This window comes from Uloborus diversus, chromosome 5, assembly GCF_026930045.1.
Source record: "Uloborus diversus isolate 005 chromosome 5, Udiv.v.3.1, whole genome shotgun sequence".
NCBI lineage: Eukaryota > Metazoa > Arthropoda > Arachnida > Araneae > Uloboridae > Uloborus > Uloborus diversus.
In genome coordinates, this window is record NC_072735.1 from 108,829,505 (window position 1) to 108,853,294 (window position 23,790).

The 23,790-nt window shown below is 33.1% G+C and overlaps 1 protein-coding gene across 1 annotated transcript in view; it reads left to right on the forward strand.

Moving 5' to 3' along the window:
• LOC129221935 (uncharacterized) overlaps positions 1–23,790 on the forward strand; it is a 75,679-nt gene that overhangs the window by 1,573 nt on the left and 50,316 nt on the right. Inside the window, exons 2-4 of the mRNA XM_054856319.1 lie at positions 6,007–6,296; positions 17,144–17,307; positions 17,866–17,949. Coding sequence (XP_054712294.1) covers positions 6,056–6,296; positions 17,144–17,307; positions 17,866–17,949 — 489 coding nt within the window. The 5' untranslated portion in view covers positions 6,007–6,055. The remainder of the gene's footprint in view (positions 1–6,006; positions 6,297–17,143; positions 17,308–17,865; positions 17,950–23,790) is intronic.

The following is a 23,790-nucleotide window of genomic DNA, read 5'->3' on the forward strand; positions in this document are numbered from 1 at the left end:
TGTATTAGTCCTCTATTGAAGTGGATACATTTATTTACTTTTTAAACAACTTCAAAAGGAGGTGGTTATCAGTTCATACCGTATTCAAGAGAGCCTTTACAACTGTGTCTAACTCAAACATTTCTAAATCGGGCCCCAGTTGTAAGAATTTTTTTTTTCTGTTTGCTTGTCCAATCACAGCAAACCGATAGCTCACGTAGTGAACCGATTTTGATGATTCTTTTTTTAATAGATAGGGGATAGCTCAACTTAGGTTCCATTACTGTGTTTGACCATATTTGTTCTTTAGAAAAAAAAAGTTATGGTCAAAAAACAGTAAATTTCATACAATTTCCCTATTAAATAATTAAATATAAAATCCATTGTTACAAAAGTTTGGTGCCATACAACAATAATATTAATTGTAATATAGAGATTATTTTGAATGAAGGCTTCTCTGAAGCATCAAGTTTCTTTAGTGTCATTGCTCCATAGTGGGGGTAAACCTAACCTGAAAGTGAGGTAATGCAGTGATTAGGATCTGCTTAGCCTTCACAATGCTACTAAGTTAGGTTTGCCTCAACTATATAGTAGTACATTTATCGTTATCATCTATGCCAATAACGGATGATCGGGGCTAAATAAGGAGATACAGGATTGCATCACAAGCATCTTCTATGCTGTGAAATGTAAATTAATTAGGGAAAATGTAATATTTAAATGGTTATAATTAAATTAACACAAATGAATTCCAAATAGGAACAAAGATAAATTTTTAGTGCCAATCGCTTGAACTTTCTGGTGTGTTCATAGTTTTTTTTTTTAGTGTGGAGCATTTTTAGAAAAAAATAAGGTGAAGATGCATGATGGTAACTTCTTACTATTTCTGAAATACATTTACACGAAAAAAAAATGAAATAAAAATTTTTTGAAAAAAAAAAGAATGGACTTCAAAAATGCTCTAAAAAGGGAAAAATAGTTTATTCTTTCAACACCATCGATAATACTTTAAAACATAATTTTAGAAGTTCGCCTAAACACGATAGATAAAATCATTCACAGCCACAACTCAACTATAACTATAAATTTAACCAGGCCCAGTTTCTTCCCTACCACATGCATTATGCATTGATGACAGCATATTTGAGTAACAATACAAATGTTTCATTCCTAACTTGGGATGATTTTCTGGAAAAATATGAACGAGGCATGGTTACTGGATTTTACTTTTTGTTTTTGCGCCAACTTCAAAAAATACGTCTAAAAGTATTATCGATGGTGTTTAAAGAATAAAATTATTTTTCACTTTTTAGAGCAATTTTGAAGTCAGTTCTATTTTTGTTCAAAATGTTTGTTGCCAGTATAAAAATAAGCAGTTGCTAAGAATATTCAAATTTTGAGAAGAAAAGCAAGACAGCAAATGAAAAAATTGACAAATATATATACACAAAAGGTTGAAATAATGAAATACTATTGTGATTTTTTCCCTTCCGACTGAAACTTTGCCACCCTCACCAAAGCACCTAGTCCATTCTTTCACAATATTAAAATGAAAGTGCAAAAGTCTAGAACTTGTAAAATGGTTATCCAACCGAAAAAGTTGACTTTTGTGACTTATGACAGGCTGTGCCTTGATTTTTAAGCAGCATCAAAAAGAAAAAAAAAACCTAGTGCAAAACACATAATTAATATCCGTAGATCCAAGAGTTTGTGAGACAGATATCTAGAAGAAATTTTTGTATTGGCCACAACATACTATTTTTTTTCCTGAAAATTGTTTTTGGTGCATCATTATTACTTACCTGGGGGGGGGGGGCTAATTTTCTCGACAAACTTGATGTATTTTCAGATTTATATGTCCTAAGCCTAAATAATTATTTTAATCTTCTCATTTTTTTGACATTTTCCCCGAAAACTCTTTGAAAAATAACGATCTCTATTCAATTTTTTTCAAAATAGCTAAAAACAACTAGTTTTATTCAAATGAATAGATGTTTTCGCAGACTAAATTAAAAGTCTAACTGTAGGTACAATACTTCAGATCATTAAGTAAAAATTTTTTTGAAATTTCATTTCCAATATCCTTTGTCGAAATGTAATTGACTTGTTTAATACTAACATTAACCTGAAACTATATTTAAAAATTGTTGTGTGTTTATTTTAGCAGTTTTATTCTAAATTCTAGAAGTTTTCAACCTTTTATTTCTTTTTTTAGTTTCTTATTCTCCTCCCTTCCCTCCCCTCAGACCATAAAATTAATTAAAATCAGCCAATTGCAATCATTTTTAAGCATTTGAAGATTATTTTGAAGATAGGTTTGTTTTAACTCTCCTACATCCTGTGTTTTTAATTTTACTTTATTTAATTTTTTTTTCATACACAAACACAAAATATTTTTTTCTCCCTGTTGTAAAGGAATAAAAAATTAAAATAGGCCTTAGTATAAGATACTTACTGCCAACTTTGGTTACAGAACCAGGGTTCGTGATTTTTTTGATTTTTTTTTTAATATGAAAAAAGTCTGATTTTTTTTATTTAATTCAGATTTTTCTGATTTTTTTTTTTAAATCTTCAAAAATTTGTAGCTATTAATTACTTTACACCTATAAACATATATTTCATACAATAGATGAATCATTCAGCTTACTTTTAAAACTATGATAAGTTTTCTAACTATCCAATACATTTTTAAGATTTTTAAATACGTTACTTTACTATGATAAGAAGTGATTTTGTTTTATGCTTTGCTTAAAAATAAAGTTTCCATCATCATGTATATTTTAGTGTAAAAGAATGTGCTAAACAATGACTTTTCTTAGCTATATCAGTGATGGTGTTTTAGAAAAACTGCAAATTTTTATTTGGTTCTATACTAAATTGAACTGTAATTTCGTAGTAAAAGCAATATTTCAAGAGTAAAATCTGTTTCACTCACAAAAAAAGGGGGTCCATGTAGTTTTGCCTTTAGAATTTAAAAATATTTTATGCAGTGTAGTGAAAATTAGAGTAAAACATTCTAAAAGTGTGCTAAATTAATTTTATACAAATACTAGCAGTTCCCGCACGGCGATGCCCGTGCTAAAAAATTAAGGGAAGTCTGTTGAATAAAAAAAAATCGACGCCCCACCCCTCCAACCCACTGATGTAAAAACGTCATTTTTCTTTAACTAAAATGCGTACACCTTTTCAAAAATACAATCCTTTGAAATTTAAAATAGTTTACCAAATAAATAAAATTTCATCAAAATTACATTTGCAGTAAAATAGTTTTGCAACTCCATAATTCATCGCCAAATTTCCCAAGCGTCTTTAATAAAAAGAAAATCAATTAACATACGCACAATGAATTTAAAACAAAGTAATAACAGTAAAATATTCATAAGCAACAAAGGCAACTTTCCCTAAAATGTTTAAAAAGAAAGTAATTGAAAATTGTCTGGAAAATGAACCTAGTGTTATAGTTCAAAATTGTTATAGCTTTTTCTCGAAAGAGAAGCATTGAAAATGGGCTCAATTAGAATCGCTTATATCTCCTGTTCTAATTAATTGAGAGAAATGGAACTAACATCATCGTTTTCAGGAAGGAAAACCCTTTCCAACGATAATTAATGTGTGAGGATGAGGGGATTTTTTACCCCCTAATTAGGCGGAATTAATCTCAATTAGTTAATTAGAAAAAAACTAATTTGAAAGTTAGAATTCCGGCTTCAAGGTGCACGGGCCCGGGGTATGTTCGAATTTTTATGCCAAGTTTCAGGGCTATAGGTGCTATGGGGTCTTCTGGCTATCGGGTACAGAGAACGAAACACCATCACCTTTATATTTATAGAAAATGAACTGATTTAAATCAATCATTTTGTTAAAAAGAAAATCATTTGATTCTGTGCAGCTTTGGTCGCCTTATCCGAGGAAAGATATTTGTGTATTATAAAGGGTTCAAAGAAGAGTATCTAGACTAGTAAGGGGGCTTTCAGATTTAGATTATGATACCAGACTTAATAGGCTTAATATGTATAGCCTGAAACAAAGAAGGATCAGAGGCGACATGAATCAGTTGTTTAAAGTTAACGAAGTGTTAATGGATTAAATTTTTGCACCGAAAGCAGGACGAGATGTCATTGTTTTAAGCTATTCAAATCTCAGGCTAACCTGGAAATAAGGAAAAACTGCTACTTTAGTAGGGTTGTGGGCACTTGGAACAGCTTACCTGAGGAGGTGGTAATGAACAAGGGGGTAGATAGCTTTAAGAGGGCCATTGATCTTCATGGGGACCAATAAATTGACTAAGACCAGCCTAGCTGGGTCAAGAGCCTGTTGCTGGTCATCACATTTGTATTTGTAAATCAATTGATTTAAATCAATGATTAATAAAAAATCACTTGATTTAAATCATGATTTTAATTATGATTTAAATCAACGAACCCTGAACAGAACCAAGTTGAAATCTCCAAATTAATGATTTTGTGGAATTTTATCAAAAATACATTAACTTAATAACGTGATTCATTAGTTTGTTGCTGTTTTTTCCCTTTAAATTCCCTTTAGAGATAAATGTCATCCTATATTCAGGCTAAATTTGTAATTGGTAGGAAGCCTTTTCCAGATTTATGTTTGGAGGGATATTACAATCATTTTGGGAAGGAAAAAAGTATCAATAATTTCTTGCTGTTTTTTGCATTCAAACACTGTGAAAGTTTGTTTTCAGTGCCCTGTCTTTTCCACAACTTGGTCCAAGTTTAAAAAAAACTGCTAACTTTTATTTGACTATACAGATAGACAGATATTCCAAAATTTAGTAAATATTTTAAACCCAAATCGAGTACAAACTCTTTTTTGTACAATACAGTCAAACCCTCATATAAGGAGCTCTGATTTAACAAGAACCCGGATTTGACAGGGAAATCAGAAATTTTTTATTGGTACAATTTTAAGTCTGTAGGGGCTTAACTTGCTTTTAATGAACTAACCGCGCCTAAAGCGAGCTATACTTATGATTCATAAAATTTCTATAGGCTTCCAGACCAGCTTATACTTTCTTGGAGAAAATCATTTAGCCTTACGAAGTCAACGGAAAGTTAGCGATGAATCATAGATCCTGGAAACAAGTGATGAGTGTCCTTTTAAAAAATATAAAGTAAAAAAGTATTTGAAAATTATGTTAGTTAGCCGTAAGACTTAACAGACGCACAAGAAAGAGGCAATAAAACAGTTCAAAGCAAATCAACCAACTACTGTGGGTACTGCACAGAAAGTAAAAATAATAATAAAAACGTAAGTGCATATGATTTTTTATGAATCCGTTTTTTTACAAGCACTTGTGGTCCCTTCACGCTCGTTATAAGCAAGTTTTACTGTATGAAAATGTTAATTTTAACATTAGTTAACTCTTTCCTGGTCTAGAGCTTTAACTCAAGTTTTTGTTACATTTTTAGCAGTTTTTTTCAACATGTGTTATGTGTTCAATAAATTAAACAAGAATATTATCAAAATAAATGAATAAATAAAAAATTTAATAAAATAACAGCCAAACAAAAAGTATTAATTTTAAATATTTTGAAATAGAAAATACTATTTCCTGCTAAAGATGCAAAAAGATGCACATTTTCTCCATTGTTACTGTAAATAAAATAAAAAATTTCAGAACTATTTTTATGCATATAAGTTTTTTTAAATCAAAGGTCGCAAATTGTTTGATTTCAATTGTTGATTTCAATACTTACATCTATTTCAAGCCGGAGAAATGCTTTTTAATTTTATATTGTAACTTTACAGATTATATCCAAAAGAAAAAAAGAAAGATTTGGATTTTACTGCATTGTATCAAATATTCTGCTGACAGAAGTTTATTTTCTGTCGATATCTGAATCTACATGTGTATGAGGCAAATATCTTTTGAAAGTAATTTGAATGCACATTCTCCGTTTTTACATGGAATGTGTATCAGTATTTGTTTTAAAAAATATAGAGTTTTTTTGTTTGAAGTTTTAACTTTTTTCGTTTTAAAAATGACCATCTGATTCTTTAAAGGAAAATGATGTTCTTTTGAGCCAGAAATGTCAGTTTCTTAAACATCACCATGGCAGCTGGTGGAAGGGATATACAGGTGTTCAGCTCAGATGATGAAATTATACACCCTGTAGAAAAAAGGAATCGTAAACGAAAAGCTATACTTAGTTCTGAAGAAGATGATGAAGATAGTAATTTTGAAGTCAAACCAAGACGAGCTGCCCGACCTTTAAACTGTGAAAGTGATGAAGATGATTCTGTGAATCTTTTTAATAATGAATCCGAAAATCATTTGACAGAGGGAAGAATGTGTAAGTTTGGTAATTTTTTTAATCTTGTAACCTGATAGCAGTAAGTTTCATTGTACGTTTTAATACCCAAACACTTGCAAAATCTTAAATTATTTTCTAAAACTCTAGTTCCTTTCTTTAATCCACTTAAAAATACTGCACAATTTATATGAAGAACCTTTTTCTTCCTAAACCTGCATTATAGCATGGATAAATTTATCATTTGTGTTAAGTGAAAAGTGAATGTATGTTAAATACAGGGTTCGACAAATAGTACCTGCTGCTTAAAACTTTTTGAGAATTGATGACAAAATAATCTGCAATTCTAGCATGTTTTATCACAATAGCTCCAGTTTTAAAACCAATCGATCAAATTAAAAAAAAAAAGCATTTTGAGTATCATATTAAAATTTTCCTATAAGGATCACAATATTTTGAACTAAAAGGTATACACATTTAGATATATTTATTTCTGTGTAAAGTGTCAATTTAAGCGGGGAATTCAACTGAAACGCGTTCGATCGAATCAGGAACAGTCGAAATTCTCATTCGAATTCGAACGTTTAAATTGTTCGAATTTTGCACTTCAACTTGCTTTTTGACATTCGATCGAAACCCTTAGGGTTGCAATCGAATGTTTTCCTCGCTGACGTTTTGTCATATGGCTGGAAGTTTGAGGCAGCCAATCACGAAATTGAATGAGGGAACGAAGTTACCTGTAACTGCAGCTGTTGTCCTTGTTTACGTTTGTCATGTCATTCTCGTTTCGTGTGTTTATTTTTCCGGATATCAGCAAGTTATCTTTTAGTGTTACATACAAATCTGAAAAAAGACACACACATTTTTTTTTCTAGAAAGCTACCGAAACTTTATAACCATAACCATTTATTTGTGTGGTTCTTTTTCTTCTTAGAATAAAAAAATATTTTTTAATCTCATAAAGTTAAAATGTATTGTAATTTTAAACTTTCATGGTTCATTGTAAATCGCAAAAAAATATATTGATCTTACTTTTTCCATGTAACTTGCATCACAAACAATTGTTGCTTTTATTGGTTTTTAGTTATAATAATAGCTTAGCTCAATACATTTTGCTTTAAGTTGAATTTTTAGAAGTATATTGAAGGGGGGGGGGGGAACCGCAGCTCAGATGCAATTTTATTTTCACAAAGCACAATTATTGTGAGAAATGTCAACGGAAAATCATGGACTTGAAAACTCTGAATATAACAGATACCCTGTACATAAAACTTTGAAACAAAAAATCTTTTCAATCACATTTTGATTGTTCAGTGGTGTATTACATCTATTAAAAGCAACAGCATAGTTGAAATATTGAAATTTAATGCATAGTTATTAATTGCAAATTATTGATTTGTTTTTACACTTATGATATGTATGTTTTCTGTATAAAAGTAACCTTTTAAATAATTAGAACTTCATTTTATCATTGGATTTAATATTTTTACGAAACAAATTACAGTTAAGTGTTCAGTATTCTGTAAATATTTAATGTTGTTAAATTTCTTTTTACTGATTTATTTTTTTATAAGAAACATTACTTTAAAAGAAAAAAGAGAGAACGTTTGGTTTAGAAAATGACAAAAAATGCAATTTACGAGTAGCAGTATGATTGAGAGAAAGATGCAATCAATAACCAAGTACGGCAAAACAATATAAAAAAGTATTTTAACCTTGAAATACTTCCTGCTTTTTTGTAAATAGCATTATAATTTTTTTTTTTTTTTTTGAGCAATCACGATTGCTTTTTATCCTCACTTAACTGTTTTTGGCATGCTGTGATTTTATTTTCCCACGGCCTCCCTCTGCCAGCACCACCGTCGACTGGCCTCATGATGCTGCTCCTCCAGCAAAAACCGTCTCCAGGTTGCATCCATATCCTACATACACACACGCATGCCTACACAACACACACTTACACGCATACCCACGCACTCATGCCTGCACACAGACACACGCCTGCACACAGACACATACCCACACACACGCCTGCAGAGAGACAAATACCCACACACACATGCCTGCACACTCGTACAAAATATGTGATTGCGAAAAACATTACTTGAATTCAAGATGTCAAAATTCAATTTTTTTTTTTTAAATCAGTCTTCACAGAAATTACACTCCTCCCCCTTCCTCCAAAAAAAAAAAAAAAAAAAAAAACAGTTCCTGTAATTAGCCATGCAATGTTTCATTAAACAATAACTACCATTAATTTTAAATTTATCAAAATTATATAAACTTATCAATTGTGCATAGTTAACGTTGTTTTCAATCAAACAAAACATTTATTACAAGTACAAACTCATTTATTGCAGATTTGTGCTACACAATTTCTAACATTATTTGCTTTCACAAATGCGGAATTATTAGTTTCATTTACTGTCATCATCAGTATCTTTGGCACTCATACTTCTCTAATGTAAGAATCGTAGGTACAACCTGACCATCTTTCAACAACTCCAATTATTTGCAGTTATTGTCAGAGACCTAAATTACAAAAGAAGGATAAGAGTATCAATGCATTATCAAAAATGTGTAACACACAAGGCCGTCCACAGAGATTTTGGGTCCCATCACAAAATGAGTTTCCGCCCCCCCCCCTTCATATTGTTTACTTCTATATTCCAAGCCTAGTTTTGGAAAATATTGGGCCCCTATCGGGCACGGGTGTCCCTTCCCTCTCCTGTGCACACTCCTGGTAACAAATAAACTTTTTATTGAGTATACTATCAGGAGTATCGTCATAAACATACACGTCAAAACAAAAAAATTACCTACGGTAGGATACTTGACTAGATTTTTTCTTGGCAACAGGAAAATAAGCTGACAGCAAGCAAAATAAGTAGTTCAAAGCACTGTGTCGAGGTTTGAAGAGAGATTAGGTGTTTTACTTTAAATACATAGTTAATTTGTAAACTGCTGTATGTTTTTTTTTGCTATAATTTTTTTAATTAATAATTTCAATTTTACAAGCAGCAGTCTGTAGTAAATGTGTTAGAATGGAATGTGCCAGCCAATAACTCAAAAACAATTTTCAATCTCTTCTGATTCGCCAAGTAGGTAGCTATAATTTCTGTAAATTACCGCCCATTGGCCAGGGCTAAGGCAGAAATACATGAAATACACCGCCAGCTCTGTCATTCCAGCAGAGGACTGCAGTTTTGTGCTTATTAGCACTCAATTTGTTTGGCACTCTTGGCTTCCTTAAGAGGTTTTCCACCTCCAGCTCAGTTACTTCCTATGCCGGGCTGTTGAGTGCTAATAAGCACGAAACTGCAGTCCTCGGCAGGAATGACTGAGCTGGCGGTGTATTTCAGGTAGCTATAGTTCGGCCAAACCTAACCTGGCAACGATGCAATACTGAGATAGGATCTGTCTAGCCTTCACAATACTGCCAAGTTAGGTTTGCCCCAACTATAGTAAGTATAACATTTTATATGCTAACTCGATTTTTCTACTGAACCTCATTACTTGACTCTGAAGAAAGAAAACAAACTTATCCGTGAAAAATATATATTTCAGAAAGTTATATGAATTAGTTTGAATATATTAATCAATAATTTCAAAAATAGTGTCGTAAAATGAATCATAATAGATATAATCGAGCTGTATCTCGATATAAGGTCACTCTTCCGGACTGTTTGAAACTGATCTTAGAAGTGGGTGACCTTATAAACAATTCATATTCATTTGTCTACAGTTTCTTTTAAGCTTAATATATTCGTATACCTAGTGCTGTACCCAGACTTTTATAGACATAGTTGTTATTCATAAAATTTAAAATAAATTAAAAAAACACTAGTATTTTCAGTAATAAGCAATATCTTTTAATTAACCTTAGATGTAAGGAGTAAAAGAATTTTCGGAAGTAGATATATTCATTAAATAAAGTAATAATTTATTAAATAATTTCATAAAATAATCAAGACTCAATGCTGTCATATGTTACAATTACTTCGTAATTAGAGGAACTTTTATAAAGTAGCTTCTTGGCAAACAAATTTTGATAGCTTGTCACGATGTTATCAAGTTTAAAAAAAGGATGAATGTTCGAACTAGATAAAAACTTAATTTTAAGCAGCAATCATCGTTACAGAAGTTATGAAAGTATTTATTTGTAATAAAAATGCAACACTCACCTGCAAATCAACTGCGGATGTGAATATAGCAAAATATTTGTCATCGGCGATAGTGATTTCTGGCCGCTACACTTCGTAAGCCATTGCTGGAAGATAAACAAAAATCAATCGAATCTTCCCAATCGTTCGAATCCAACCACTCGGATGGGTCACGTGGTACAAAACGTTCAAATCGTTTCAGTTGAAGCCGGAGTCGCTGCTTTTGATCGAAGCGTTCAATGGAAAAGGGGAAAACGTTCGAAAAATGTTTCAGTTGAATCTGCCCCTTATATGATCCCCCCCCCCCCTAAAATTAGAAAACTTGACTTTTGACTAGTTTCTGGAATAACGATTCAAATGAGAAGTAAATCTATAACCTTTAAATGATAAATTAATAGTGCATCTGTCATTTATCTATGATTGATACTATTCATTGTACTGCTTCATTTTATATTATGTATACTTGTCTTGATAAATATCTGTATCTTTTTCTCTTTAGAAATATTGATGAGAGTTTTGCAATTCTAAAAAAAAATTAAATCTTGTTGTTTTTTGTGAGTGATGCATCATGTGTATATCAACATATCAATTCAGTTTCATTGGTATGGTATTAACATGTGATACAAAAACTGTTAATGGTATGAGTTTTGATCAATAGTTATGATTAAGACTGCTGACTTTATCAACATTTATTTGAAATGATAATCATGTTGTAATTTTCTGTAAAAGAAAATAGTTGAAGTTTTTGCATGTGGTCATTATATTATGACTTCAATTTTAAAGATATATGTATATTCCTCTCAATACACCATGTTTTTTTGCTATAGAAATTTTCATGAAAGTTTTAAGTTTTCACATTCAATGGAAACATAACTAGTATTATGTTTTGTACATTTTAAGGGTTGCATCATGTGTGTATCAACATATCAATCGAGTTTCATTGATATGGTATTAACACGTGGTACAAAAACTGCTAATGGCGTATGAGTTTTGATCAATAGTTATGATTAATACTGCTGACTTTACCAACATTAATTTGCGATGATCACCATGTTGTAAATTTATGTTAATTTCTTTTGCAAATTTTTCATGTGGTTCTTGTATTATTTGTTATACATAGTTAGTTAAAGCTTTATATTTCTATAGCCATTAGTTTTGTTCAATAATTGGATTATCTAGGGCAATAGTTTTCAACCTTTTCACTGCTGAGCATCTCTTGGTACCCTTCTGAATGCTAAGCATACCACATGCGATAGACATAATATTTTCACAATAATTACATTAAGTGAAGTGAGATTAATCCAAAAGTTTTCTTTAATAAATTTGATTACAACTGTAAAAATGATTTAAATTAATTTTCATCAGCTGTTTGCAGACCATTACTTCAACTGGTATAGGAATAGAAACTGAAAACAAAACTACAATTAAATGTTTTAAAGAAATACTTATATTTTTCAGACATACATTATTACAGCATAACTTCAATTTAATGATTTCCTCAATTTAAGGATACATTTCACAGGTCTGGATTTGACTGCATTGAATGTTTATGCTCCTTGATTTAATGATTTCCTTGATTTTTCAATAACTTTTACCCCGTTCCTTGACAATCTTTAAATCGAGGTTGTACTGTAATTATAGAGTTGTTCCAACAATCCATTACTGGATAGCTAATATACTAAGGCAAATACAAAATGTTTTTTTTTTCTGTACAGGTTTCATTTCTCATTGCTTTCTTTATCCTACAAGAATTCAGTTTTAAAGCCCCAGTCTGTTAGTTATTTTATTTATACAACCTGTCTATTATGTCAATGCATATCTCTATTTGAATAAATAATTCTAGGTGTTGTTTCATGGAGATTTTACTTTTCTTTCCCAATTTGCTTTGTTTAATTTAATCTGAAATATTTTCTGCTGAAGTTTTGCTTTCAGCGTTAGAAATTACTGCTGGTCCGCTGGTCCCAGACCAGTGAAACTTGCCTTGGACCATCATAAAAAATAATCTAGTCCGTGGGACCACCAACAGCTGGCTATTTTTGATCACAATTGGCTAGAAAAAACTCAAAAGCATTAGTCTAGCCGATGTTTAGCTATTTATTATGCCCTGAAACTAAGTAAAAATGGTCAAAATTAATTCTCAAATTTTGGTAGTTGATTTTAAGGATTGCTTAATGAAATTGGTTTTTAAACTGTACACTTCACTGTTTAAGACCCCAGATTTAAATGTTTTTTTGCCAAACAAAACATTTTAAATGTTGATACATTAAGTACATTAAAAAGTCCTCATTAGTAAAAGAATCGTTTACTCTTTGCTTATTTGTTTTGCCATTGTTAGTTTTACCATTTTGAGCTTAATTCCCAGTACAGTAATTTTTCACTTTCAAGTATCCATACTTATGTCGGTATTAATAGCCACAATTTAGTGTTTTATTTATTGTTTAATAAATTAATTGAAACTGAAAGTTGTATTTTACTTAATAAATGTAATCATAAAGTGCAAATAATTTTAGGTGCAAACATATTACTGTTAAACTCAAAACGGACCAGTGATTTTGTCTGCGGACCAGTACACATTCATGTTGACTGGTTCGAAGGATTAGTACGAATTTTTACTGATTTCTAACGCTGGCTTTGATTTTCAGTAAAGCTGAGAGTTTTGTCGGTACAAAAAAAAGTGTCTTTTATTATGATGGGTCCGACAAATCCCAGGTGCCCGGCCGCGCGACTGAAAAAATGCTTTGGCCACTAGTTCCTTCAGAACAAGAATGTTTCAGAAGCCATGTTACATTGTATTCTCCTGTAAATTCTGCGAAATAATTTGGCACCAAAAATCTTACTGGCTCCTAAAATTTTGTAAATTTTTTTTGGTCTCTGATTATGACAATGGGAGGATTAATGACTGGAATTAGCTTCATCCACTCCACTTATTTAAACTACTCTTTTAAACTGCTGCATCAAAAAAAAAAAAAAAATCTATAATTTATGATCAAATGAAGACAATTTTTGGACTTATTAAGTGTAACTAAGAAGAGGTGAGGAAGCAATTTGCCTTGGGGGGGGGGGGGTCTTCAACTTGAGATTGCTTTTGACATTACAAATGCATTTTAAAATGTGTTTGCTGAATAAAATAATTCAGATTTCACATGATCTATTACAACTGGGTGTCTACTGGTTGTGAAAGACTTGAGGTTCGAGAGGAGATCTCAAAAAGGAAGGAGGTCTTAACTTTCTAAACAACCTGAAAAAAAAAAAAAAAAAAAAAAGCTGTTAAACTTAGGTGTATCCAACGAAAAACTATATTGATTTCTTGTAACAGGTGTAGCATTTTCACTATTTTAAAGTGCAGTTCAATCACTAGCGCAGTTAGAAATTACCTTTAAAAAGGGGGTAAAAGTCCTTGCCATTATATAAACTGCCATAATTGGATTGGTAAAGTATATTAAAACCAAAGTCTTCCCCCTGATTGCGTCCCGAAACTCAATTGTAAAAAATACTTGAATCTTATTCTTGGAAACTTGGTGTCTTCATAGTTTAGTGTAGTGATGTTTCTGGCCAGAATGTCTTCTGATAATATATTTATTTCAGTGATTCATTATTAAAAGGGTTATCAGGTAAAGTGGGTACGCCCCGGCACTTGTTCAAAATTATTTCCAGTTCCAGTTCCAGTATTAAAAGGGTGCAAAAAAGAAAAAAAAAAATGTGCATCTTTTCTCTCAGTCCAGTTTCCACCAGTTGAATTTTTGAACTAGTAAAATATGTCTAGTTTTGGTTTAATGCAGACAAATAAATACTTAACCAAATCAAGTCAATCTTTATTTTGTACTTACTTTTGTTAAACAAATTTATTAATTTGATTTTTGAATATATTTAGTACAAATGCAACAATTCTTGTAGCACTTTCACTCAAAATGAAGCAGTAAGCAGCCGTTTTAAATTCATTTGCTTTTTATGAAATTTTAAATGCCAAACTTCCTGTGTGTACTTGATTTAAGTATTTAAAATCACACTGCCATGCTAAGTGCAAAAGTCGTATCAGGAACTGAACTCAAAATTGCTGATTTCCAATTGACAAATGATCATAAAACATAGTATTTAGGTGAAAAATGTGACAAAGAACCATCAGATTATTGTAATTCAATTTTCATAAAAAGTGCAGATACGACTTTTGCACTTAGCACGGCAGCGCATATGTTGTTCTTATGTATATTGCATGCTTATTCTATTGGTAATCTTAAATTGGTAAAGCGTTTTATTTATTTGTGTTAAGTAGACATGCAAAATCTTAGCACACTGCTGTAATTCTTTTCTGCTACTTAGCATTCCTTTAGCATCCAATTTCTGCTTTGTCATACATCTTATTATTTCTTAAGCTGTAGACTAAGCAATTATGTCTACAAAACTATCCCCTTGATCCCACTGTGTTACTAGTTTAGTAATTTTAGTACTAGATTTAGCATTAGTTCGGGAATGTGGGGCAAAGTGAAATAGTTAAGATGACTGAGTTTTTCGAAATGAACAAATTGGAAATTTGTTTTGAAAATTACAGTACATAAAGAAGAACGTTGTGTTTTATTATAAAACTTGCATTGAAACAGTATTTTTTATTTTGGCCGAAAATTTATTGGTGGAAAAATTTGACTGTTTTTTTTTTAATGGGGCAAAGTGAAAAAGAAAATGTTTTTACTTTCTATTTGATAGTAAAAAAAATATTTTTTATCAAATGAATCGGTAAATAAAAGGTTGAATGAATAAATGAAAGGATACTGAAACTAAAAACGAATTCTCATATATATAATAGCTAATTCACTGATTGAGTAATGCTCCTGACTTCACTAACAATGAAAGTTGTGCCATAGCTTGATAATTTGACAATATTTTTTGGCAATGTTTGACATGCATGGAAATGCTTTATTTAGACAAGGCTGAACTGGATTCGATAACTTAACTGTTTTACTGGTAAGACTGGTAGGTGTACTTACTGGTAGGGAGAATGAAGAAACAGAAAAGTGGTGAACATTGAACGCTATCTTCTGGAGTTTAGGATGAATCCACTGAAGTTAGGATTAAATATTCAACTATCAAAATATCACCTAACAAGCAATTACTTCGTTAGAAGTAGAAGCTATTTTCACCTGTCATACCTTAACGGGCGATTTTCTAGTAATTAAATAAATTAATATTTGAGGAAAAATAATTGAGTGAGAAAAATAGTAAATGAATAAGAAACTGAATGAATAAATAAGTAAGTGAATTACTAAATGAAGTGCATGTGAATGAGTTAATAATAAATACTGTGGAGTCTCCAAAATTGGGGCTCGAACAACCTCAAATTAGTGAAAACTTGAATAATCCGAAAAATTCTATGGACTACATAAAGACATGCGCTGTTTACTTCCTTATGCTATGAAAAAGAAATATTGTCTCCTCTAAAAATTTATCACTCAAATATCAAAATTTCTGTTTTAATTTACCTTGAGCGAGTTTTGATTAGTTTTTTTATCTGGATGTCTACACATACTTGTGTGTAAACTTGCAGGTGACCAAAAACTGCTCTTTGATCATCCTTGGATCAAATAAGTTTTGTCATTACATTTGTTTCTATGTGTGAGTGTACCTTACATAATACAAAAACGTTTGTCATAGAAGGATAAAATTTCATATATAAGCTTTGTACCCGTGTCAAGTTTTGCACTTCCCTTTTAAATTGCAATTGGATTTTCTAAAAGAGCTGTTTGTTCGTCCTTTGAGGAAAAACAATTATAATTTCAAGTTCTTTTTTGTCTCAACCTACTTCCTACCTGCATTTCACTTGGCAAGTGTTATTGACATAAACCTTTCAATTTCTTTTTGTATACTGTTAGGGAAGTTCTACATTGCAAAATGTTTCAATTTTCAGATTAAAACATTTTTTGTCTGTAAAAAGTACATTAAAAATATCAACAAAGCACCTCGGATTAAGCGGAACCCCAGACTTTTGAGACTCGGATTTTCGAGACTCGGCTGTACGTGAGTGATTTAGTTAATGATTGAGTGAGTAAATGAACCAAGCTATTTCACTTTGCCCTGCATGGGGGGGGGTAAAAAACAAAATTATCAGCCCTAACTCAACACAGTAACATAAACTTCGTTGAAAGGATTATTGTTGCACTTACCAAGAAACGTTGGTCTGAGGTGTGTAAAACAGAGAAGAAACAAATGCTTAATGTTTTTAGAAATTCTTGCAATGATAAATGGCTTAAGGAAACAGAACAATTGCTGTAAAACTGTTCAATTGCTGAATTGAAATCTTTGGAGAAACTTTTTATGACTTAAAAATCTTTAAAAAGAACTGCAGTTTGATTTCTTCAAGGCATTCAACATGGGTGGTTATACACCTCAGATAATTATAAGATATTATTATAGCTGCAAATCAGTAAGACATAGTTCAAAAGAGTGAAAATTATTTTTGTCATTTTTAAAATCATACATAAAATATTATTAGCATTTATCTATTATGTTCTAGCATCTAAACTGGATTCACAGTTGGCAACTTGCCCCAACCTCCACCTTTTTTTGAAAAAGAAAATACTGTATAATTTATATACACACATAATTTTCTCTAAGATCTCTTTAACTCAGATGAAAATAAAAATGTTTTCACCAATTCTGTAATGACCCTATTCAAAAGGTAAAACACACACAGTTTTAGTTAATATATTCAGTGATTTGTTACGTGTCTTTGTTTAGGTTCTGAAAACCATGAGAGTAGTACTTCTACAAATGATATGAGTGATAATGAACAAGCTGATAAATGTGCAATTTGCCTTAATAAGTTTTGGGGTCAAGATATTGCAACACCAGAAACATGTGATCATATGTTTTGCTTAGAATGTTTGTTAGAATGGGCAAAGGTTTGTATTTTTATTTTTTGTTTTAAAATCGTATAACTTATGTATCATACTTGAATTTGTTTATGGTGATTTTTTAAAGTAGAGTTAATTTTGTGAAAAGTAAGATTAAAAATTACTTTAAAAAAATACAGGTTGTACAAAATTTGCAGTTTAAATTTATACAATGTTGTACATAAAATACACATATACGCACATACACACACATATCTATGTATAAATTGTTTAAGCATAAGAATAAATGTAAAAAATAAAATTATGTCTAAACTTGATATATTAATTGCATCTATCTGTATTTATTTGACCTTGAATTCAGTCAACAATTGCTTACATAAAAAGTCTTTTGTGAATTTTATTAGCTTACTATTAATAACTGCAAGCTCCCAAAAACTAGCATAAGCTTTTTTTATTCTTTGTGCTTAAAATTAATACCTTGTATTTAATTTAATAAAACTCAATTTTCTTTTTTTTTTTCCCATTGAAATAGTTCCATTGTTAAGAACTAGTATTTTGAATGTTTGCTTTAGTTCTTCATTAATAACTAAATTTTTCTCACTATAGAATGTAAATACTTGTCCTATTGATCGCTTGAGATTCAATCTGATCCTCATACGCCATCACAAAGAAGAAAAGATCATCAAAAGAGTAAGTCTCTATTAATTCATCCCAAATATACACAGTCCAGTCACATTAATGTGACCACCACGTACTTTCCACGTCAGAGTTAAATAACCAATCACAGAAGGCAGGTGGCAGCACAGTGCAGTTGAGCGTATATAAAGGGTGTGTGAGAGCTTTGGAGAACATTTCAAACGTTGGCATAATGCAGAAACGAAGCGATTTATCCGACATCCAAAAGGGCATGATCATTGGCTTTCGGGCCAAAGGTGGAAGCATTTCCGAAACGGCTGAGTTTGTGAACTGTTCTTGTGCCACCGTAGTAAAAGTGTACAGTGCATGGCAAAATGGGACTGTCCAAAATCAGCGACGTGGCAAATGGTGCACCACGGGCCATAGATGACAGAGGCGAACGACGGTTGCGGAGATGCGTTCGGGCAGATAGACGGGCTATCGTTGAGTAACTGACCACCAAAATGAACCAAGGGGCTACCAAAAGTGTCTCCCAAACTACTATTCAGCAAACATTGCTGCGTCTGGGCCTCCGAAGCAGATGCCTGGTTCGTGCACCTATGCTGACTGCTGTTCATCGACGACGAAGGCTAGAATTTGCATGCCAGTACAGTAGCTGGACGTCCACTGAGTGGCGACAGGTAGCGTTTTCAGATGAATCGCGTTTTATGCTCCATCGGACAGATGGACGTTGGCGTATAAGGCGTGAAACCTCTGAAAGGAACTACCCTGCAACCATTGCCAGAACGGTCCAAGCTGGAGGCGGGAGCATTATGGTCTGGGGAATGTTTTCCTGGCATTCTCTGGGTTCACTGATCATTGTGGAAGGCACGATGGATCAATACAAGTAGGCATCTGTCCTTGCGGAACATGTCCACCCCTACATGCGCATTGTTTTCCCTCAGGATGATGGCATCTTCCAGCAGGACAATGCGAGGTGCCATACAGCTGCAAGTGTACGTGCGTGGTTCGAAGAGCACCAGGATGAGTTTACCGTCCTCCCTTGGCCAGCAAACTCACCTGACTTAAATCCAATCGAGCATCTGTGGGACCATCTCGATCGAGTTGTTCGCGCCATGGATCCTCAACCGCGTAATCTAGCGCAGCTGGCCACGGCATTAGAGTCGGCATGGCTCAACATCCCAGAGAATACCTTCACGGACCTAAGTGACTCTCTTCCTGCACGTCTCGTGTTGGCATAAATTTAGGTTAAGGTTAAAATCCAAAAGTTAAGATATTTAAACTAAGCCAACATTAACTGGCCGTGTAATGTCAAGTTGGAGACAAGCAAAAAAACATGTTTCAGAAAAATACATTTATTAAATATGACTAGAATAACATCCCCATAAAATACACCCCCAAAATATCATAACAAAAGTGGTTCCAGAAAATAAAGAAAAATGTCACCAAAATGTCGATGCAATCGCTTGCCACTCCGAAGGATCAGCTTGAAGACTCACAAAAGGTCCGCCGAATCACACTTCAGGAATGTCCATACTGAACAGGCAACATTACACAATTCGTAGATCGGTGAGCATCACAGGTAGACACGTGGAACACACTTCCCCTACATTTTAATTGGCCGGACACAACACAACTGGTTCTTCACCTGGACTCACTAATTCCAGGACTTGGAAGATTAAATATCACATACCAAAAAAAAAAACCCCGCTAGCATCGCGGGGAAAAGACCCCCCACACGTGAGCCGGACTAGGCTTCACGATCAAACACAACAACTGGGGATCGTTGAGAGAAGAGAAGACGAGAGCGATCGCTTGCTGCCACTCGCCACAATATATATGTTTTATCAACCAATGAGATTCCATGCCTCGATGACGTCACCCCACTAACTTCTACTTCGACCATCACTCATTTGCATATTCCACTGCCGCGAACATTCGTACTCCTCTCCATAGCACGTGCGGTCAACGAGTGGAATTAATTCGAGTCGATCAGGTGACAACTCAACTTTTCTGAATCGACACATCGAGACATGCAATCTCCGATGGTTTCAGTAAACAGTCGCCATTAATTATGGCGTGGGGGGAATCGTCGATTGAAGTGTTAGCACCAACTAGTTGACAGGTTCTACTTTTACCAGACTGAGCTTAAAGTAGGTACACTTAACTTTAAATTATTTTCTTTAAATTATCGGCTGTGGACCGAGAATAAAAACTAAATAAAATAATATTTTATGCTAACAAATTCCCCCCTTCTCGGTTACACAGCACGATACACTTCAAAACGACATGAAAACTGACATATTTCAAACAACAATTAAAAAAATTTTTAAACACTTTTGAGAAACATTGAAAAAATTTACACACTTGAATATTAAACTTTTACATTTTCATAATTACCAAAAATGAGTTTGCACATTTTTTTCAATGTACCCCGAGTCAGAGGCTTGGTAAACATATCCGCAGGATTTTCTGCGCTTTTCACATATTTTAATTCAAATGTATTCTCCTCTACTAAGTTTCTCAAAAAATGATATCTGACATCAATATGCTTTGTTCTGGAATTTTCTATAGGGGAATTTGAAAATTCTATTGCAGCTATATTGTCACAATTAATTACAGACCCGGTAAATTTATATCCAGCTATTTCAAAGTGTGATGTTTCTTCTAAAATCCTTTTTAACCACACCACCTCTTTTGCTGCTTCTGTCAAAGAGATATACTCAGCTTCCATGGTGGACAATGAAACACACTTTTGTTTAAATGTTCGCCAGATAATAGGTACTTTGTCAATGTAAATAATAATTCCCCCCATCGAAATCCTATCGTCCCTATTTGCAGCATAGTCTGAGTCAGAAAAACCATTGATTTTAATTTCATTTATTGCAGATAGACTTAATTTATAATAATTTGTATATTTTAAATAACCTAAAAGTCTTAATAAACACTGCCAATGTCTTTTACCCGGATTTGCTTGAAATTGTGATAATAGATTAACTGTATAGGCAATATCCGGTCTAGTTTTCCCTGCTATATAGGACAAACATCCCAATAAATTGCGATAAGGTACTTTCTCCATTTCTTTTATTTCTTGGTCCGTTTTTGGACAATCACCTAAAGACAAAATTGTACCTTTCGCTATTGGGAGGGTCGAGTATGGGTATTGATACTTTTCAAAATTTTCACAAACTGTCTTAATGTAAGAATTTTGGTGTATAAAAATTCCCCCATTGATTTCTTCAAATTCTACCCCCAATAATTTTTTAGTTCTCCCTAATTCTTTAATATCGTAATGTTTTGATAAATCCTGAATTGTTTCCTGAATTATAATTTAATTTTTTCCAAAAATTATTATATCATCTACATACATCAATAAAAACACATTTCTGTTTCTTGTATAAACACAGTTACTACATTTAAATTTCAAAAAATTCAGACCTTGGAGAACCCTATCAATTTCCAGGTACCAATTTCTCCCCGATTGATGGAGACCATATAGCGATTTCTTTAGACGGCATACCCAGTCTTCTTTTCCCGGGATTACAAAACCCTGTGGTTGTCGCATATAGATTTCTTCATGCAAATCAGCATAAAGATATGCGTTTTTTACGTCTAATTGAAAATGGCTCCAACCCAGGAATATCACCAGAATTGAAAAAAACATTCTGATCAGGGAGAAATTGATAACTGGGGAGAAAACCTGAGAATACGATTCTCCTGCCACCTGCCTGTTTCCCATCGCAACCAATCTGCTTTTAAACCTGGCAATTTCCCCTTTTGCATTTCTCTTCAAGTCATAGACCCACTTATTACCAAGTACTGGTTTACCAACTGGCTGGGGAACTAACTGCCACACCCCCCTTTCTTGAATCACTTTCATTTCTTCTGACATGGCTTCTTGCCAATGTTTTACTTCTGGGGTTTTCAAGCATTGATTATAGTTTTGGGGAATTAGCACTTCCGACAAATTTGCCTCTGGCTCGGGTTCCATTTGTTCCTTAGGGGAATTAAAAATATCAAACAAAGGATTATAAGGTACATTTTTACTTTTGAAATCAAATAGTTCAGGATTGTAAACAATGTTATTCTTCTTACAATATTTTTCTACATCATTGGGTGACCTTAACCTGGTTTTATTTCCCTTTTCATGGTAGTAGATATCAGTACGGTCCCCTGTCTTTCTTTTTACTGCATCCCTCACCCATTCAATTTCCTCACAAGGGGTGGGAGCCTTTAGTTCATCTATCTCTTTATCTAAGAGAACTTCACTAATAGGTTTAATAAAAGAATAATCATCATCATTGTCTACATTCCCATTCAAGTTTGATTTCCCCCAAATTAAATTTTCCCTGAAGTCCACATTGATAGTTTCAAAAATTTTCTTTAGCTCTGGGTCCCAAATTCTGTACCCTTTTGCTTGGGTTGCGTAGCCCACCATTATGCCCTTCTTACTCCTTGAGTCAAATTTCTTTAGATTTTGTTTTGGCATGCCTCTGTAGGCAATACATCCAAACCTCCGAAAATGCCTTACTGAGGGCTTGTGTCCCCAGAACAGCTCAAATGGGGTTTTCCCCCTTTCTTTTAGGACTGTTCTATTCCTGACATAATCGAAGCATAAGGCGGCTTCCGCCCAAAATTCTTCCCTTAGTCCAGAGTCTTTCAGCATTGCCCTAACCCCATTCATTAAAGTCAAATTGTATCTTTCTACTACCCCGTTCTGTTCGGGAGTATAAGGGTTGGTTCTTTCTATGCTGATGCCTTCTTTAATTAAGTGGGTCTCAAAATTAGAATTTGTGAATTCCCTCCCATTATCAGACCTTATGGCCAAAATTTTATTGTTGAGGGCTCTCTCTACATGCCTCTGGTATCTAAGGAAATATCCAAAAGCTTCATCTTTTGACTTTAGAAAGTAAATAGTGGACTTCCTTGAGAAATCATCAATTATGGAAAAAATATATCTTTCCCCCCTAGCGACTCCACCGGAAATGGCCCTGCTAGATCCATGAAAAGAAGCTCAAGTTGTCTTTTAGACCTTATTCCTGGAGTGGGCTTAAATGAACACCTTCTTTTCTTTGCAATAATACAAGGCTCACAATCTGGCCGGTTTCTTCCTTTTATATTAAGTCCTTTGACACAGTTTTTCTTTTCAGTTTCCAAGATACTGTCATAATTAATATGGCAAAACCGTTCATGCCACAACTCCAGGTCTAATCCTTTGACCTCGGTTACATTTACATTTGGTGGCGAGTCACTACTTTGATTACTTAAAAATGAGGTGGGTTTTACAAAGTACAATTTATCAATTAAAAATGCAGAAAAAAGTTTGATACCATCATTATTAAAAATACATATTTTACCAGGATACCACCTTAATGAAAAACCAAGACTGTCTATCCTGGATCCGGAAAGCAAATTTCGTCTAAGTGTTGGAGCATAATAGACCTCATTCAATGTGATGGTTACTAGCTTACCATCTGTTTTAATTTCGAAAACAATTTTCCCTACCCCCTCGACTTGACTATTTACATTGCCCACAGCTACTTCCATTTTTGTATTTTTAACAGGCCTCAATTCACAAAATAGGTCCCTATCTTTACAGAAATGTGCCGTGGCACCTGTATCCAGTAAAAATACTGGTATTTCCTCCTTCAAATTTGTGTTGTTGACCTGCACTCCTGATATTTTACTGATGGTGCAAAACATTCCAGCCTTAGGGGTATTACCTTGTTTGACAATATTACGATTACCTTTATTTTGATTAGTTGGTTTTCTGCTCCAACACCGAGCCGAAATATGCCCCTTTTTGCCACATGTGAAGCAAACTCTCGTTTCAAATTTATTTACATTTTCAACTTTCCGCCCAGTCTGGTGTTTATTTTGAACAGAAAAAGCATT